This window comes from Pyxicephalus adspersus, chromosome 2 (assembly GCF_032062135.1).
Source record: "Pyxicephalus adspersus chromosome 2, UCB_Pads_2.0, whole genome shotgun sequence".
Lineage (NCBI taxonomy): Eukaryota > Metazoa > Chordata > Amphibia > Anura > Pyxicephalidae > Pyxicephalus > Pyxicephalus adspersus.
Genome location: NC_092859.1, coordinates 136,102,195 through 136,122,292, shown reverse-complemented (window position 1 = coordinate 136,122,292; position 20,098 = coordinate 136,102,195). Strand labels below are relative to the sequence as shown.

General features: G+C 37.6%; 1 protein-coding gene across 2 annotated transcripts in view; it reads right to left on the bottom strand.

Annotated features, from left to right (window-relative positions):
* Positions 1-577: 577 nt before the first annotated feature.
* GOLM2 (golgi membrane protein 2) overlaps positions 578-20,098 on the bottom strand; it is a 32,621-nt gene continuing 13,100 nt past the window's right edge. Inside the window, exons 3-10 of one of the 2 annotated variants that reach the window (XM_072402529.1) lie at positions 19,532-19,634; positions 19,359-19,443; positions 18,741-18,876; positions 18,366-18,464; positions 18,193-18,288; positions 15,441-15,575; positions 10,450-10,617; positions 578-2,847 (exon numbers count right to left, since the gene is read on the bottom strand). In XM_072402529.1, the coding sequence (XP_072258630.1) occupies positions 2,780-2,847; positions 10,450-10,617; positions 15,441-15,575; positions 18,193-18,288; positions 18,366-18,464; positions 18,741-18,876; positions 19,359-19,443; positions 19,532-19,634 (890 nt within the window). In that variant the 3' untranslated portion in view covers positions 578-2,779. The remainder of the gene's footprint in view (positions 2,848-10,449; positions 10,618-15,440; positions 15,576-18,192; positions 18,289-18,365; positions 18,465-18,740; positions 18,877-19,358; positions 19,444-19,531; positions 19,635-20,098) is intronic. The other variant, XM_072402530.1, reaches the window with a different exon arrangement.

The following is a 20,098-nucleotide window of genomic DNA, read 5'->3' as shown; positions in this document are numbered from 1 at the left end:
AAAAAAGGGTGAATCTCCCCAGCAGAGATACCGATGGCAAAATAACAAAAAACAAAGACACATCTTCCCCACTTTATCCAAAAAAAAATTTATACATTTTACATTTACATTTTTTTCCATTTACCAAAAATAATCTGTTTACTTTTCAGGTCTAACTGCAATTGGCTGGAAAAGAAATGAGGGGAATTCTACAGCTTCCTCACTTCCCGTTACTTGATGCTGTCAAAACTGAAACAATCCAAATATTAGAGAAAAGTTTGGCTCCAATGAAAAACATTGGAAGTTTACTTAACATAGATTTTTATAGGAAATTGACTCCAGGAGGTGACACTTATTTTTCCAATATTCCAAACTTGTATTATGCGATCATTAGAGATTCCAAATACACAAAGTGCAGCACAGCAACAATGGATCAACGCACAACAAATTACTAATGAAGAAGCATAAATTTTCATTTCTTTTTTCCCCTTCTCACGTACAAATGTGCTTTAAAATGAATATCCTATATAGATACATTTATGTACATAGGCCTTAGGAACAGTGTAATAATAAATTCAAGAATAATCCACACCAGGAATTTCCTGTTTTTTAGCTGTATTTATTAAAGATTTCCAATGTATCCCCCCCAACACTGCAGGACATACATAAACTGATTTTTGGGGTATAGTACTAATGTCATCTAAGCCCCACGGGCATACACTTATTCACAAGAGGTTAAAACAGTTAATTTAGGTCAGATTTCTAAAGTTAAGGGGAAAAAAATTGTACAATTAAAACTGCTCTCAGGTTTACATAATCAGGAGCAATACAGTGAGATTTCCAAGAGCTGATTAGTTGTAATTAGCTTATGAGCGTATTTCTAAATAAATAAACAGCAAGGATTGTGATGCAAGTGATAAAATATATATCTGTGAATTGTACCGTGCAGAATCATTTGAATTATTGAAAAAAAGTCCATATGACAAAGCCCTTGACAAACAGGTACCAATTATCAGTATGAAGGAAACCTTGCGTGAAAAGCCAGATAGAAGCTGCTGTTCTTTCAACCATCAGAGCTGTATCCTAGTTCAGTGTTCAACCCAGAAACTTTTTTTAAGCCAGGTAGGAAGAAATTGTAGGTGGGTGGCATCCCCTGTATTGTGATCCAACTCTTCAGTAATCACCCAAAAACAGCCAGGTGGTTACTGAAAGGTGCTGGGTGGTGCGCCTGGCTAAAAGGGGCTGGGGAGAAGACTGCTAGTCCTAGCGTTGTATTTTGCATTATATTAGCAGAGGGTATTGACACTAATATTGATTTAATCAGAAAACAATGGCTAGAAGACAATGCATATTATAAATACACAAATATGGATGGCAGGTTTGTAAGCTGAATGCAGCTCGTTTGTGCTAGGATTCCTTAAGCATATGAGAATCACATGATGGACAAATTGGTTTCATTTAGGCTGGATTCACACCTATGTGTTTTACCTCTTTATGCGTTTTCCAGAGAAATCAATAAAAATGCATTATAGGATTTATCAATGAGTGTTTTTAATGTGTGTCGCCATGTACTTGAATGTCAATACACATCCTGAGGTGCATGGATATTGTACTGATGTGCATTATAATGAGTTGTATTTGCATTATAAACATGTCATGGCAAGCTTTGAAGCATGTTTTAAGCATGCATTGATATGAGTTTTCGTAGATTTCAATTAAGAAGAATGCATAGGTGTGATTTCAGCCTCAAATGTAAATTAGTTTTCTGAATCAATTGATATTCATGCATTGGAGTTACTAATTATGGCTGTAACCATGACGTCCTCAGAAGCACAGGCTTGTCGAACATCACCAGACTGTTGTATTAAACACACCTAATGCCCCAATCTAGCAGAAAATATACATACAGTATGTACAAACACTTCACAAGAGTTCAAAGCAAATGCCACAAGAGGGGCTTTAACGGATGCAGCACCAGCCTTGGATTCATCTGCAGCAGTGCAGTGTTTATCCCAATGTTTCAGATGTATATTATTCATAGCCGATACCCCCCCCCCTGAATTCAAAATTAGAGGCACAGTCTCTCCTTTACAAACAAACATGTATTACGGCTTCTATTTACATAAAATACAAAACAATATATAAATATTTGCAGAGGAACTGGTACTTGGCCATACTGCTTACACAAGGAAGAACCGACCCTGCTTGAGAAAAATATACTCAGCCCCTTCACAATGAACTGGTCACAAATCCCATGATCTGCAGGGTCTACAGCAGGTGGTTTCCATCCTGCTGACAACGTCTGCTGCATATACCAAAAGACCGTCAGTGTCCTCATGTATCCAACACAGAATCACGCTTACCGAAGACAGCCCGCGTGGCATTATTTAAAAAATAAAAATTGTATTCACATTTCAGTCCAGATAGTTTTGAGCGTCTTGATTATGAAGTTGCACGGATAAAACTGAGAAGAAGAAACTGAACCAAATTTCCAGCAAAAGGTTCATATTTACAGCCCAAGAAATAAGATTTAAGAGTCCATCAGTCAGGAAGCTCAACTTCTACAGCCATTATTGGCCTGTGATGGAGGCTTCAGATGCCTTCGTACAATATATTTTTTTTGAGCAATGTTATTGGGTCTCTCCATCAAACATAGGGGGGCAAATGGCCGATTGATAGTTCTGAGGCTCCCCTGCACCAGTGTGCCCCATTACTGGTCTTTAGAGCTTTCTCTTACAGTACAAGAAAGCTCTGGCGCTTGGCACGTTTGTTCCGTTACATTTTCTGTCCAAGTCACAAGTTACAGGGTCTCACCAAAGTGGTCTTTTCTATATTCTGCTGCATCCCCTTGACCATCATTTTCATCATCTAAAAACAAAAACATAAGCGTTAGAATTACAAATTTACAACAATATAATAAATCGTATTTAGAAGAGTGATCATTCATATGAGCGTCACAACAGTAATATTACAGGGTTAATTTAAACCATAATGCATACATTATTCTGCATTTCCACGTGATTTCGAAAGTTGTATTTTTGAACATGCAAGACATGCAGTGGTAAGGTGCAAAAAAATAGGTGTCAAATATGTAATAACTTTAGAAATGAGATAAAAGATGATTACTATTATAACTCAATTACACAACAAATAGGGTTCTCTATCTCTATTTCTCTCTATCTCTCTATTCTGTATTTAGAAGAGATAAAGTCTCTTGTGTGGACGACCAGATGAGTGCTGGCCAGAACACATAGGAATTTATTTATAAAGAACACTTTAAAGTATAAACTTCTGTGCTTTGCCTTCAAATCTCTCCACAGTTCTTGTCCCACTTATCTTTCTGGTCTGGTAAAAAATACTCCCCTAGCCATTATTTCTGCTCTTCCAATGACCCACTAATGACTTCCTCACTCATAACCTCATCACACGCACAGCTCTAAAACATTTCTAGAGCTGCCAGACTCTCTGAAGTTGTCTTCCTCATCGTATTCGGCTTGTTCCTACTTTCTGCTCATGTTCAAAGAGCATGCAAAGCCCAATTTTTCAAGCTTGCCTACCCATCTTCTTCTGTCTTCTACATCATCACTACTTCCCAAAACTACATATGTCCCCTCCTAATGTGTGAGACTTCTCCCACCTCTTAGATTGTAAGCTCTTCGGGGCAGGGTCCTCTCCTCCTCCTGTGTCACGGTCAGTATCTGTCTGTAATTTGCAACCCTTATTTATTGTACAGCGCTGCATAATATGTTGGTGCTATATAAATCCTGTTTATTATTAATAAATGTTCGCTTCTGCTTTTCCTAGAAGAGTCCCAGTCAACTGGTTTAATCTGCAAAATCAGGTGGAACCCACAAATAAAAGAGGGCTGAATAAGCAGAAATGATGTGAACAGTCAATCAAGACCTCCAAAAGTTTATACAGTCATGGGATGGTTTGATCTGACAGAAAACAGTAATCACTGCTTTGTGTCTATGGCCAGCTTTACTTTGTGCCAGTTGTCAAGCTAGCAGACTGTAGCACTAGACCAAAGCACAGTTTGTGTATTACCAGTGCTGCTTACTCTTACTACAGGGGAGAATGCAAGATTTCAAAGTAGAATTTGGGGGAATATACTTGTTCCAGTGACAACCAAAAATGGCAAATATCCCACTAAGCATGGTGAATAGTTTGTATATACGCCTATGGACATTGTGGATAATACATTGTCCTAACCCACAGTACACTGGCATATGTATGTGGGACATATGGTACAGGTGGCATCCAGCCACTGCAAACAAACAATAGTGAGGTATATAACTGGAAAAACAAAACATATGAAGCCCCTTTAACCTCCCTAGCGGTTCATTTCTTTCCGGTTTTATTTGTCTAAAGGCTGTACATTGTTTTTCATGAAAATTTATTTTACAGTATGTGTATAAGTATAATAAGGTTAGAAACAAAATAATGTAAAAATAATAAATTTAATACATTTATAAAATATATATATATATTTTTGAAATAAGTATTTTACCTATTTTATTATACTGTAAAATAAATGTTCTTGAAAACAATGTACTGCTTTTACACATATACATCCAATGTAATGCATTCAATACAGTTATTTTGTATTGAATGCAATACAAATGGATTTTGAATTTCCCACCCCACCGGCAAAGTACACACGCACCAACGTCACCGGAACAGCCCCGGTGACTCATCATGTGCAGCCGGCCGGAGGAAGAAGACAGAGATTGCGGTGATGGACAACGGCGGAACAGGTAAGGCTGTATTTACTAACCTTCCAATAACCTACCTTGACTGTGACTGGGGGTTACCACTTGGAAAGTTAAAGCGCTTGCAAGATGTATTACAAATATATTTCTTTTTAAATTTTCATTTTTAGGTACTGGGGAGATTTGTATAGATATATTAAGCCCAACAAAAACAGGAGGAGGACCATTTATTGCAGACTTTCTCAAGCTTTTGAACATGGGGGAACCCTTGAAATATTATTCATGTCTTCAGAGAACTCCTGCTTTAATGAATATATCCACAGCTTGCAGCAGAGATGGGCCAACTACAGCCCGTTGGGCTTTTTAATCCGGCCCATGACATATTGGTACAACATTGGCAAAAAAAGGTGACCAACAATACTGTTTCCATTGAAATTGAATGTAAGTTTTCTTTTAAGTAATGGCTAATACTTTATATCAGTTCATACAGTCATCATTCAGCTGATACTGGGCTGGCCTGTCTGTCAAATAGTAAAATGAATTGTGGGCCCTGAGCCCAAAAAGTTTGCCCAGCCCTGGCTTGGAGTATACTACCTTGCTGGTCAGTAGGAAGAATGCTTCTTACATTGATGACCAGAGGGAAGAATGTCACCCCTACAGCCAAAAAATCATTGGAGTCACCTAAACAGACCCGAAATTACAAATAGCCTTTTGCAAGTAACCCCTAGTCACACACACAATATATATAAATAAATATAATTATATATATATATTACACACACACACACACACACACACACACATATATATATATACACACACACATATATATATATACATACAGAAATGTTTTTCTAAAGTATAAAATGTAATCACAAGTTAAAGTGCAAAGTAATATAATCTCTGTAAAGAAGGAAGTGATACCAATGAAAGAAAGTGAGAGGAAACATCACCCAATTCTTCTGTTACAACACTGTTACTGTTGTGTTATTAAGTAGTTACCACTGCCATACCGCTGTCAAAAGCCATGCATTCATTCTGTTGAATGGCTTCCTTTATGACTTCAACTTTTTGCTACTCCTTGCCCTTTTATTATGGTATTTTTAAAATCAGGATAAGAAAAAGATAAGTAAAAAAATTTCAGTGAGAACCCTACAAATCACTATAATCAATTACCACTTTTTTTTCGGACCTGAAGGCTCTTAAAACAGTTTCAGTTTGTTTCTAAAAGCTTAGAAACACATGCTGGTTGTTTAGAGGGTTGGCAGCCTGCTAGATTCTGGTACCGACCATACTTACAGGAAAAAGCCAATATTTCAATTGAATTTCAGGGTCCAAGGGAGTGTTTTTTCCAGATACGGTGTTTGATAATTCAGCACGTTGCATTTAAATAGCAAAACATTTGCGTTTAACCCCCCTAGCGTTCTAATTCTGTCATTTTTTGGTGCAAAAAGTGATCCTATTTTTTTTGCGTAGAAATTTTTGTTTATCTTGTGGGCCTGTAATTCTTAGGATTAACTCCCGGGTATAATTATTATATTTATTTATTATATTAGAATCATAATTTATAAAATAATACATAATTATAAATCATTATTTTAAAAAATAATGAAATATTAGCCCAAAACAATGTAATTTATCCAAAAAAAAAAAATGTTATCAAAAATTTCCTTCTGAAATTTTCCAAACAAGGGTGCAATATTATTGATAAATAATAATATAAATTATATGCAGATTTTAGAAAAAAAAATTTACTTCAATTCAGGAAGTGATTAAAAAGTCATTAAAAGGTCAGGGCTAATAGCGTGCAAAATGTAAATCAGGGCACTGGGCAATGATGCTTGGTGAACTACAATATGTATTTATACTTTTATTATATGTTTTTATGTGTTTTTACTCTAAAAAAAAAATTTAAAAGCAGATTACATAGTAATCTGCTTTTAAATTTCCCGCCCCCAGAATCCATCACTCCACCGCATCATCCGGAAGATGTCACACATCTTGCCGGGTGATGCGGTGGGGATGTCCCCGCCCTACTTCATTCCCCTGCTCGCATCTCCCGGAGGCTGATCTCTGGGTGATGCGAGCAGGAGAGTGAGCAGCGGGGACATCATCCCCTACTCCCGGAGGGTGAGATCAGCCTCCGAGAGTAGGGGATGATGTCCCCGCTGCTCACTCTCCTGCTCGCATCACCTGGAGATCAGCCTCCGGGTGATGCGAGCAGGGAGCAGGCAGTAGATCCAGGGGGTGCTGCCAGCGGGAAATCTCCGCTGGCATCACCCTCTGGATTTACTATTGGTGATCGCATCTGCAGTTAGATGCGATGCACCAAGCAGAAATCCTGCATGGTGCATCGCATCTAACTGCAGATGCGTGCATCGGGGTGGTGGGGACTCCGTAATCTGCTTTTAAATTTCCCGCCCGGCCACGCCCCCCCCTGACGGAGAAGCACCCCGCCATCACAGCGGGATCGTGAGATCACGGCTGGAGCGCGGGGATAAGGTAAGAGGGACCCTCAAAGGTACCCCGAGTGTGACTCGGGATTACCGCTTTTTGCAAGGGGGGTTAAATACATGTTTCAATTGCATATGAATTGCTCTAACTGCAAACAGCAACCTGCTATGCCTGTTTTAACACATCTCAACTGGACATGCCGTGTCCTGCAGAACATTGCAAAGTGGATCAAACAGAGCCCCTGAATGGCCATAGAACACAGCTCAATACAAATGAACTGTGAAGGAAAACATTACACTGGACTCATACCGGTGTCTACTTAATGTAAGAGCTTTGAAAATGGCATTTCTCCACAATGGTTACAGATACAGGGGTGGTTTGTTTTAAAAAAGAAGCTGGAAGCGGTAACCCGAGTCACACTCTGGGTAGCCAAACCTTCAGGAAATATTATTAAATCGAGTCTTACCTGATCTGCCGGTGTCCCTCGTCGTCCTTCGCGTCTTCTTTCTTCCTACGGCTGGGGTTCCCTGCACTCCAGGAGTCACCAGGAAGTTCCCCGTGATGTCGGTGTGTGCGGACGTTCCGTTCAGGGCAGGACATTCAAATCTTTTTGTATTGCATTAAATACAAAATAACTGTATTGAATGCAATACAGTGGATTTATATGTCTAAAAGCAGTACATGTCTTTCATTTAGTTTACAGTATAATATAATAGTATAATAGTAATAGTAGAGTACATTATTATTATTGTTTTATTTTGAAAGTTAAATGTTTTTTTTGTTTTTTTTATTTAATTTATTATTTTGACATGATTTTGTGTTTCAAACTTTTTTATACTCTATATACTCTAATACCATTATATTATACTGTAAAATAAATTTTCATGAAAAACAATGTACCGCTTTTAGACATATAAAACCAGACAGAAATGAACCCCCCAGGAGGTTTTTGTGTCTTACCTATATATTAATACTTTAGTGTGTGTGTCTGTGCTATAAGCACTTCAAAGTGTATGCAAGGATCATTTTATTTCTAGTTTTTGTCAAAGCAGGGAGCAGTTCGATCTTTTGATCTCTTAAATGCCTATTTTGCCCTATAGGGGAAATTCACCCTATGGTCCTGATTTATAAAAGCTCTCCAAGGCTGGAGAGAATACACTTTCAGAAGTGAAGCTGGGTGATCCAGCAAACCTGGAATGGATCTGGTTCAGGATTCAAAACATTTGCTAGCAAACAGCAAATTATTTTTAAAAATCCATTTCATGTTTTCTGGATCACCCAGCTTCACTCTTGAAAGTGTATTCTCTCCAGCCTTGGAGAACTTTAATAAATCAGGGCCTATATGTCAGACAAAAAATGATGTGAACACCAAAATTTTAGAGTTTTCAATGCAAACAAGGCAGGAATAGTGTCTTTGTGGGGGTTTCTTATCACTTTCCATTGCTTTTCCAGGACAAGAATCTCATCAATGGGACACAAAAGTAAGCCAACAGGAGTTTTCAGCACTCCCTGCTCTATTCAAAAACTGTGTACACATTAGGATTTAGCACAATTTATTGAATAAGGCCTACAAAGTGATTTCATAATGCTGCTAGGCAGATGTAGAGACCCAAACTGCTCTAGAACTTTAAGACAATAACACAAAAATAAAGCTTAATATTATAAAATATATAGCACTATGAAGAAACACAACAAGGATTCCACTTAGAAAGTAGAAAGAACCAACATTTATATTCTAATAAAATGGAAGTGGCTTTGTTTCTTCAATGTGGTAGCGCTACAGACAAAAAGCTAGAAGTGTGTTTGATCAATAAAGAATATAAAATGCATAAGAATGATAATTCTATATTGAGAAAAGAGGAAACGTTACTAATTATACAACTTTAAATGTAATATAATAGATGCATGCAAAATACATATAAAGTGCAACTTCTTTAACCTGTCATTTAAGAAATGCAGCAGCACCAATGTTCATCTTCTAGAAATGCTTTTTGATGCTCCCTTGCTGCTATGATGATGTTAGTTCTAACATTTTGAGGTCTATTTTTCATAAAGTGGCGATCAGATAAAAAGTCACCATTTTCATTTTCCTATCACCACATTTATAAAATAGAAGGGGGTGGATTTTTGTATGATGGAAATCATGATAGCTCTTTAAACTGCAATTACCCATAAAAGGCAATTAGCAACCTAATTAAATTAAATGGAGAATTGCTCACCACTTTTTCCAGGTTTATTGATACTATTTAGAATAAACTTATGATACTGCTGCCAGAAATGTAGCGATACTGGCCCCCCAGTGTTCTCCCCAGAGTTTTGTTAGGCTGGATAAGAAGCTGTAGATGAGTGGTCAAAAAGTGGATGGGGCCACATATGACAAACTTAGTGCTACCAATTTGGTCGGCTTTCTACTGCGCTAAGCCCCCTCCCCCTTGGAACTTTGTAACAACTTTCAAATGTCCACCCCTTTAGTATATCACACTTTTGCATTATCTTTGTATTATGCCCCAACTATCCAGTGCCCCTGTATTGAGACCCAACTTTTTAGTAACCACCCAAAAACAGCCAGGTGGTTACTTAAAAGTGCTGGGTTGTACCCCTGGCTAAAAGGACCTGTAGAGATCACTGGTAGCCCCTTGCCTCTTCATTTAAAGGTGCAAAAGTAACACACACCACTAATCCCCACTGTAGCATACACTGTTCCTTATTTTCAAAGTGGTGAACACCAACTTTTGATAATAAGGTTGGTTGCCATTCACTCAATCTAGCAATCACCATCTTTCAATACTGAAAGTAGCAAATTTGAAATTCTGGAAATAAGAGAAAAGAAAAATGGTTAATTTGTAAACAATACAGATTTTCTGGTAAAAAGGCTGTTGGGCCCTTTATTTTTGTCTCAGGGGGCCTAATTTATAACATGACAGGCGAGGAGGTCTGACTTTACTTGATGCATATTTGACTCATAACAGCATTGAAAGCCAAGGACAAGCAAGAGTCTAACGTTTATAAAAGATTTCCAGTAAAAGCAACTCCTGAATTTCTCCAAACGACAGGCGTCAAATAATTCTGTGCACAGAGCAATGATGAACTGTATCTAATAACATCAGAAATTCCAGAACAGTTTATGATTGCAAAACAGAGGAAAGCAAACACTTGAGTAGTTGTTATGAATTACTTTTGTTCTTGATTCTATGGTTTAAATGTTTTTTACATAACATGAAGGAAGTGCCTGCAAGCTGCGACCAAGCCATAGCTAGAATGGGGGTAGCTTCAATAGTATAATTTACACAGAGCCCACGCTCACCTTGTACATCTTCTTCTCCCCCATCACCATCCTCTTCCTCATTGTAAGCCAACTCAGCCTGCTTGTCTGCCTCGTACTCACCCACGTTCCCATCATCCCCGTTATAATCTGCCACTTTAGAACCATGTTGAGGATCTACAGGGGATTCATTCTCATCAAAAAACCGACCTGGGAAGTCGGGAGTGAAAGTAGAAGAGAATAGCAAGAGAGAAGAGAAAAGCAGAAAAGAAAATTTGAGAAAATTAAGGATCATCAGAACAGACAGGACAGGATTTCAAACCCAAAGACTGAGCCATCTATAGAGTGCTGCACATTAAAAAAAAAAAAAAAAAAAAAAAAAAAAAAAAATCAGACTTCATTTTACAGCTTAGGTCAGAAAATTAAAAGATCAAAGTACATGGTACCCATTATACATGGATGTTTCTACTTGATGCCACATGAGGCTGGGACTAGAAGAAGGCATCCTAATGGAAGCGTAATCAAAGCATGTAGTTGGGCATGAAGGTTTACTAAAGAAAAAAAAAAAAAACTTATATTGGAAAATGGGGGGGAATGGATAAAAAACAAAAAAAAAAACTCAGCACATGCATGTAAAAAAATGGCAAACAAGGGGTTCATGCATTAGGAGACAAAAGAAAAATGCTTTTTTTTTTTTTTTTTTAGGAGGGAAAAAAAAAAAAAAAAGAAGGATGCAGGCCATGGAGGTATGCTATAAATAAGGCAAAAAAATTGGGTACATGCATAAACAAAACCAAAAGCCAAAAAAGAAAAGTTGAAGGCGAATGATAAAGAAGAATGCTCAAGCAGAGAGTTTAGGATGAATGTAGAAAGCCAGTGATGGCATGCAGCAAAATGGCTCTGGGTGATGAAGACAAGTCATTAGTGAACATTAGAGAACGTTGAGTGAAAAAGAAAGATGATGGTAATGGGGAACTGTATAAAAGAAATTCTACCAACAAATATTGCCAGGATAGCTAATTTATGTTTTATATGGACAAAGTGATTTAAATAACAATTTTGTTCAGTATTGAGAATAATCAAAGTTTAGAGCTCGTACTTGGGAAAAATATTTTTGTACAATTGGAATGCTGTCAGAATTTCCAAAGGATTACACTACAGACAGGATCTGGAAGTCTCTTTTAGTTAACAAAGTACAGTATGTGTTCTCCGATTTTGTACAGCTATTTATATGTATGTCAAATGGTGTAATAAACATTCTATCTGAAGGAGCACTGACAGGAAATCAGTTTACACAAGTCACATAACCAGCAGCTCTTACACTTCTCAAGCTAGATATCTGCTGCAATATACATTACACGCAAAAAGCAAGAATTTAGGTGTTAATCTAATTTGTATTATCCCGTTTAAACATCACCATTTTTCTTAGGGAAAAATAATGAAACAAGCTGGGTTACCTTTAACAAAGTCTGATAACAAGGGACTATATGGGACAATTTTATTTTATAACAAATGGTATAATACAAGGAAATTATAACAAGGAAATGCAAACACCAAGTTTCTTAAGCTTAGCAGGTATGAAAAAAATATTTTATAAGTATTTGTAAATGTAAATTAAGTAGGGAAGCCACCGATATCCAAAAAGCAGCCATTACTGCAAATCTGTGCTAGCAAATGAGAAATGATAATCTGCAAGGCAGCACTGACAAATATATAGGGGGTTAAAAGATGCCTGTACCAGAGGCATGGTCACATTACTCTGCATAAGTAATATGTTCTTTTATTTTAGAAATGAATAATGCTCCATGGGGCTCCTTTTAAGATTCCTTTACAATTTTCCAGCCATTAGGTTGCATTTCAGCAGCATCCCAACAAATGGAAAACCAATCTCCCTTTTTAAATGTAGCCCAGAAAAAAACTAAGACCTGCATCATGGCAATGTTCATGTGTTGTGACCTAATGTATTGAAATTTTAAATAAATGGAACTGCAATTTACCACAAAAAAAAAGGAGTGTGTTAATGAGCATTGCAATAAAAGCACTTCACCAAAAAGCAGAAGAGTAAAGTCAGCCTAAGAATAATAAGTAAGCAAAAGATTAAAGTTTAGTGTGAGCCTGCTCTATAGTAATCAGCTTTCAGTGATACATTTATTTGGAAATTAAACATTTTATATAGTTTCTTATATGTCTTATATGTCTCAGGAACGTAAACCTGGTAATATGTGTCCTCGCAAGCTGAAATTAAAGTGAACCTGGAAAATAAAAAGTAGGCTCTAGGATTTTTTTTCTGATCCTGGTTCCATTCTATAATGCAGCCTTTTTACCTTAGGGAAACCCTTGGAATATCTTTTCTATCTTTAGGGAACCCCAGCTATAATTACTATATCCACAGCACACAGTACAATAGTGTGGCGGTCAGCAGGAAGAATGCCTCCGGTGGCCAGTGGGAAGAATGTCACCCCTACTGATAGTCAAAAAGACCATTGGTGTAGGTTAAACAGACCTAACACCGATTATTGCTTAAGAAACCCCTAATAACCTCTGGAGGAACCGCTGGGGTACCACAGAACCTGGTTGAGAAACACTACCGTCTGGTTGCTTGTTTTATGTTGGCAACTCAGCAGAGCAGAAGAGTTAGAACTTATGGTTAGAATTAGAGCACTAGAGGTAGAACTCTGATCTTGCATGGTTGACTTAAGGTACAGAGAAGCCAATATAAGTTCTTGAATTTCAATTTTTTTTTTAATTTAATTACTCAAGATTGGAAACCCTCACAAATCTATATTATAGACTGACTTGAATTACAACTTACCAACTTATGGGCCTACATACAGAAAAACAGGGACATCCCCCGTTGCAACAGGGTTGCTATGTTGGTCCACCTGACAGCTTTTCGCGGTATTATTTGTGTTACTTTTGTTGATCACAACAAGACTAAAAATCTATTGCATGGGAGCTTACCCTAGTTCATTAGGTTACCAACACCCTCACCACCCTCTTGTTGTATTTGAGCCTGGCAACTGGCTTTTCCAACCCAAGCATTCTTACAAAGGTGAAGGTTACATGCCCCACATACTGCGATTACAGAAATAAAATGAGGCCGCTGAAGTAGCAGGGAAAGAGTGTATAAAGATTAGTACATCTGCTATCAAAAAGTACCTTTATATTCCTTTATCTCTCGGATAGTTAGGGACGCCCCAAAACCCATGTGTTCCTCGCCTTTTGAAAGCACTTGCTCATCTATAGCTAACACGAGGGGGCAAATCTCGGTTATTTACTCGGTATTAATTGACCAGCATAAAAAATTGAGATATATGAGGGAATGGGAAAATGAATTGGGCATTGTGTTGGATCTGGAGGATTGGCAGGATATGATGTATGCCCTATCTAAAATATCTCTCAACTCTGGGGTGGTGGAGGACAACTATAAAGTAGCCCTTAGATGGTACCTCACTCCAGCTAAATTGGCAAGGATGTTCCCTTCTGTCTCTCCTATGTGCTTCCGAGGGTGCGGGGACAGGGGCTCCATGGTACATATTTGGTGGACGTGTCCGGTGGCCAAGAGGTTCTGGAATGAAGTATTCACCTTAATCTCAAGAGTGGTGAAACAGGAGATTCCGGTCACCGTGGAAGCTGCACTGTTTAGTAAAATTGATATAACATTGTCGAAACCCACCCAAAAACTGATTAGACTGCTACTGGTGGTAAGTAGAATTGCATTGGCTAAAGCCTGGAAGGCACCTACAATTCCCTTAGAACGCATAGCTTCCAAACTGAATTGGATCATGGTGAATGACAAATTCACTGGGCAGATTTGAGGATGTTTGGGAACCATGGTTAATATATACCGGTTCATAATAGCTGGTTATGGGACCTCAACTCGTATTTTTGCTTTGTATTTAGACTCCGATAGTGCTTCCTCTATCCCTCCCTCCCCAACACCCTGTTGTTGTTTTCCTAATTCTTGTTTCCCTTTCCTTACACCCTTTTGTGTTTTTCCTTTTGTTTGTTCGTTTTGTGTTAAGAGTCAGGGTCAAAGTGCGAGAGGCATTTTCTCTTCTCCTAACCGTAATAGTTCCTTTTATTTCTCCATATTTCTCTGTTTTTGCTCTGGTCTTATACCGGGATGGTGAAAATTACGGGTTCTGATTGCTGTTATTGAATTTTACATTTCACTATAACACAGATGTCTCTTATGGTTACAAGTTGTTTATTTTTGGTTTTTTTGTCTTTGATCCCTGCTGTAATTATTAATGTGATTGTTCGTTAACGAGTTTTTAATGTTACTACTTGTTCTAAAAACTTCAATAAAAATATTGAAATACAAAAAGTACCTTTAGAAAACAGTGTCTTAAGTCACCGATTTCAAGTGAGATAAATATTAGGGGGGTTCTGCTCCCCAGTCCATCTATAACAAGAAATTATTTGGTTGGACTAAATTTTAAACTGAAACCTTAATGTTTGTTGCTGCCATATCTGAAGCAAGCTAGATTTTTCATTGGAAATCCACTTGTTATATTGTGAAATCCGGTCAGCAGGTGGCGATGTAGAGCTTTTCTAAGCTTTCTTTGTTAATTTCATTTTCCCATTTCGCTCTTACCATGTGAGGCTGCAATACTTTTACAATAGATGCATATTGAATAACTTACAATATTCATTATTTAAACCAACCAAGATGGCCTAAAAATCTTTCTAAGGTAACAGCAATTCAGTTCAGGCATCGTGTGTCGTAGTCTTTAAATTGATCCTTTTATCCCAATCTAATTGATCCTAAAAAGCTGCATGCGTCAAACATTCACATTGGTGAATACTCTAAATACTCTTAGGTGGAGTAAAATAGACAGCTATACACCATAAAAAAATTCTCACTATTTACATAGATATGCAATATTACAGAACAGAAACCCTGCCAAAAGTGAAATAGCTACAATTTTATCCATATTGATGACAGTTGTCATCCAGATGTCTATTTATTAAGACTTTCCTTTCTCAGTATTTATTCAGTTACTCATAAACATATAAATTAGCCTTACTTTGCTTTAAGTTGGGAAAGATCATAGACTTTGGCTCTTTGGGGATTTGTTTCACAGGTAGCTGGCCCAAATGCAGGCTATTGTCTTCTAATGGAGTATCCTGGTCATTTTTGGCTCCTGGAGGAAGGTACTTAACTAGGAAAGAAGAGAAAGGACACATTATGGCTTTGTTAAAACATTTAGTTCTTTATAAAGTGGAACTATATAAACAGCAATGAACAATGGTAAGAAAACAAAAAAATGTTCTATGTTTTTTAATGCTCACACAGAGAGAGGAACAGGACTTGGGGTAACCCGGTATCCTGCATTCACAGGTACTTACCAGGAACATCCTGGCATGAGGACAAAGCAGATAAAGGACCTCATCAGTCCACTGCTGCTCCTTTACTGTCACAAGCTGGAGCTGCATTAACGTCAGATGACCAAGCTTGATGTACAGTCTGGAAAAACTGTGTAACACTCAGGACTGGATGTACAAGAATACAAACTAATACTGTTAAAGTTTAAAGGATAAGTGCACTTTTAAATGAAGCCCTAACCCACCACCTAATCTAACCCAGAGGGGAGGCTGGGTATTTCATCTTGAAACTGAGAAACGAAGAGTGTGAGGTTTTTATTGTCTGTACACCTAGCGTAGGAGAAGTTTTCCTTATATGTTCCAAAAGCGAATGATAAGAACAAAAAAGTTGTAGGAGTGTAAAGAATGTTAGAAATGTTCTCATTGTTGTGCACGCCTTCCAGTCTCTGTGACAAACACACATCCCAATTTCTTGTATGGCTGTCACAGTAACAGGAAAATGAGAAAATATCCCCAATGGGGTTTAAGAGCTATAGAAAGCAAACAAAATTATTTTTAGCACTGTAACCAAAAACAATAAATTGGGTCGAGTAAGGCTTTAAAGAACATCTAAAGCCAAAACTATAAAAAAAAAAAAAAAAAAATACTGGACAGAGTAGAGTGAGTTAAATCTGCGTGTAGCATTTTTTTGTTGTTATCCGTGTCCTATTAAAATGATTTTATTTAACGTCCTACGAGAGGTAGTAACTTTAAATTTTAGAATGACCCCCATTCAAAAGAATTTGCTTTTAGTTCTAATCTATAACCTTTAGGGAAGGTTAAAACCCCTGTTAAATTTTACTGCTATCAGGGGCTCCTGCGGCAACCTTTCCCCAGAAGAAGTTAGGAAATATCTGCAACAGAGAAATATACAACAGAAAAGCAAGCCAAGACTGTAGCATTGCCCTACTTAACACTTTAAGCATGTCTGTGCTGCCGTTATTATTTGTTCATGCTAGAACAGATGTGTTCGTGTGGACCTTACTTCAACGTACACACTCATGTGGCTGTCCGTTAGGACGCTGACTCCATTTATTATATTGAATGAGACATTGCACAAAAATGTACTGATGTTTGATTGCAACAACGCCCTGCAATAAAACTCCATATAATGGAGTTATATATAATATAATGAGAATGTCAGACATGCTGTGTATGTCAGACACTATGTAAGGTGCACTGTAACTGTATTGGTGAACAATGCCTTAGAGACGTTCCCTCAGTTACTGATCTGGTGATCTAACCTTTTTACCAAACAGGAAGGGAAGGAATCTCACCAATAAAGCCTTTGACAAAACTGACAGGAATTTTAATCATGGATATGGATGCATTTAGGAGATTTAGGATTTTTTTCTCCCAACCTTCTCTGCTCCATGTTGCAGATAGACAACGCCTTGCTTATGTTGAATACCACTTTTATTAGGTCCTTCTTGGAGGCTTCCTTTAGGTCTACTGATGTTTGGGCGAACCTAATTCCAGGTTCTCTAGTAAAAAATTACCTTTGACAACTGATGCAACAGGTTGAGGTTAAAAGCCAAGTGTTTAGCATATGTGGGCCCAGGGGGCCTTGCCAACAAGTGATTTAAACCACTGGTGTTTAACCAAAAGTTGAATGCTGGTTTTGGGTATAGCTGTAAAAAACCTTTTCCTATAGTGATAGCACAAGCATTCCTCCATTTTTAAATGATGGGCCTCAGTAGCATCCACACTCCTTGATACAAAATAATAATTCACTCAACCTCTTTCATGCCCTTAGATACAAATAAGATCACTTTTTTAGATTAAATTGCCTTTTACCTGTGCTTTTATATTTAAAGCTGATCTGTTGCTTAGAGATTATGTCATTCCTGACCTAGTTCTGAACAATACAAATTGTATGGTTAATGTTCTGATCCTTTACCTTTCTGAATCAGTGACCCACAATGAATGTGTAGCTCAGGTGTTCAGGTAACTTACACACAATGTGATGTACATTTATCTCTCTTTTAGCTCTCCAAAATACAGGATTCGTGTTTTATTAAAAAAGGTTTGTCGCAACATGCTGTAAAGCCAATGTTTCAGTGACTATGTCCCTAGGCTCCCTGAAGAAGGGACACCAAACAGTTTTGAAATGTTGGCTTTCTAACATACTGTGCTTGTCACTTTGTGTTCTGTCGCCACAAGTTCTACATGGTGTCATTTCAAGCACCCTTCCTCTAATACAAGGTCTGTTTGCTATAAAGGAGTGCATTCCTATCACACACATTGACTGCAACCACCAACATCATAAGATCAGCTTAACATCCAGTCACTTAACTTTCTTTGGAGTATAACAATTACAGCTTACATAATCTCTCAGTGGAAGGTCTGCTTAAGGCAGTGACAGTAAAGCACAGTAAATGTAAATCTCAGTAGAATTAGAAAAATATACTATACCTTGAGCGTTAGTTATGGAATCGGGCTGTAAGGAAGGTTGTTTCTCAGACTCCCCAATTTCATGTGGAATGGCACCAATGTCTACCTTCTTTACAGCTAAGTATGAGAGATGCTAGGTGTTAATCACAGAAAGAGCACAAGGATGCAACAATTAATATTTCCTGCAGACTCACCAGTTGGGACAATGTTTGGTTTGGCTGGTTCACTGTCCTCTATTTCTGGCATTCCAGCATCACCACCACCACCACCACCACCACCAACCTTTGCAGCCTCTAAAGAATAAATCAGTGTGTGTTAGTGAAGTTATTTATGCAAACCACTATCTAGGTATTTAGCAACACAGATAAGTCTACCCAGATTAAAAAAAAAAACCACAAGCATAATAAATATTGCCATGCGAGTGCATGCCACGACAAGCCAAAAAACGTACTTACTGTTGGTTACACAATATTAAAATCAAACAAAGTGAGTGATATATTTCAAAAATATGCTTTAGGTATTGCTCTGGAAATTGAACCCCTACATCACACTTAATTCAAAGAGCTTACCTTTATCATAATGCACATTGTTACTGGGGTCTTCTTCATGTATGACTTTTATTTCATTGTCTGCCGCGTTTACCTTATTCTCAGACTTATTATCAACTCCTGCTAATGGATTTCTGAACAGTTCTTTTACCTCCTCCTATACAAAAAAGTACAATATTGTTACTGATGGGAAAAAATTAACCCAGTCTGGTTTTCAAGAGAGGTATAGAGATATATAATGAAATGGGAAAAATAATATATTTCTTTAACTTAAAAAACAAAAAATATATACACATTCAAAACATTTCAGACGTTCCTGCTTTTTGTCATGATCTCTAATAATGCTTTGTGCTTACTTCACACACACACACACACACACACACACACACACACACACACACACACACACACACGTGTGTATATATGCTGTATAGTTGGTAATTATTGAGTTGCGCCCTGGCTACATTTTTAGTTCTGCTTCACATTAAAAACGATCAGCTTTAAATCCAAATAGTTAAATCTTTATAAAAACATCTATTTACCCTGCTTGACATAAAAAAAAAAAAAAATTATATTTATTGAGAAACACAAGCACTGCAAAACTTTGTACATTTTTTGACATTTCAGAATCTGGCTCACCTTATCCTTGCTTGCCAGCTGGAGTTTCTTAATGTTCTCTTCATATTCCCGCTTCTGATCTGCCAGCTGTTTCGTACACTGTTGACTAATGTGAACATCAGAAGATTAGTGGATTCAGTACAGCACAAAGTAACCATGCCGAATGCAGCACCTCATAAAGATTAATTCCTAACCTCTCTTCCTTCAGTGCTTTCTGAAGCGAGGTGTAATTGTTCTTGTACTCGTGCAGCTGATCCTCCTGTCGCAGGAATTCTTGACGTAGTTCATTTAACTGTTCTGCAAACAAAACACACAGATGACTTTTGAGTGGTGAAGGCCAACAAATCCAAGATGGTATTTATGCTTAGGACTTTTCTTAAACTACTGTTCCAGGCATTCCATGAGGAAGGGATCCCATTATACATTTAAAGATGACCCAATATGAGGTCTTAAAGTAATAGGCACTGTATCTGGAGACTCTTCCTGCTGATGGTCACTTGAGCAAGTGCTCCACAATAGAAGATTGTGAAAATGATATTCAATCAGCAACTTTTCCTGAACTTCCATCATGTGCTTTAGCTTGTGCTTGGTTATGTGAGCAACTCTGAAAAAAAGCTCAAACCAACACTTTCATCCAACATGGTAAGCATTTCGAGACTTTTCCATCATATAGTGTTAAAAGCCGAAAATTCCACCTTTCACAAAGAGATACAGGAGTTTACAAAGAGTTGATGATCTCTGTCATGATCACGTAATCAACA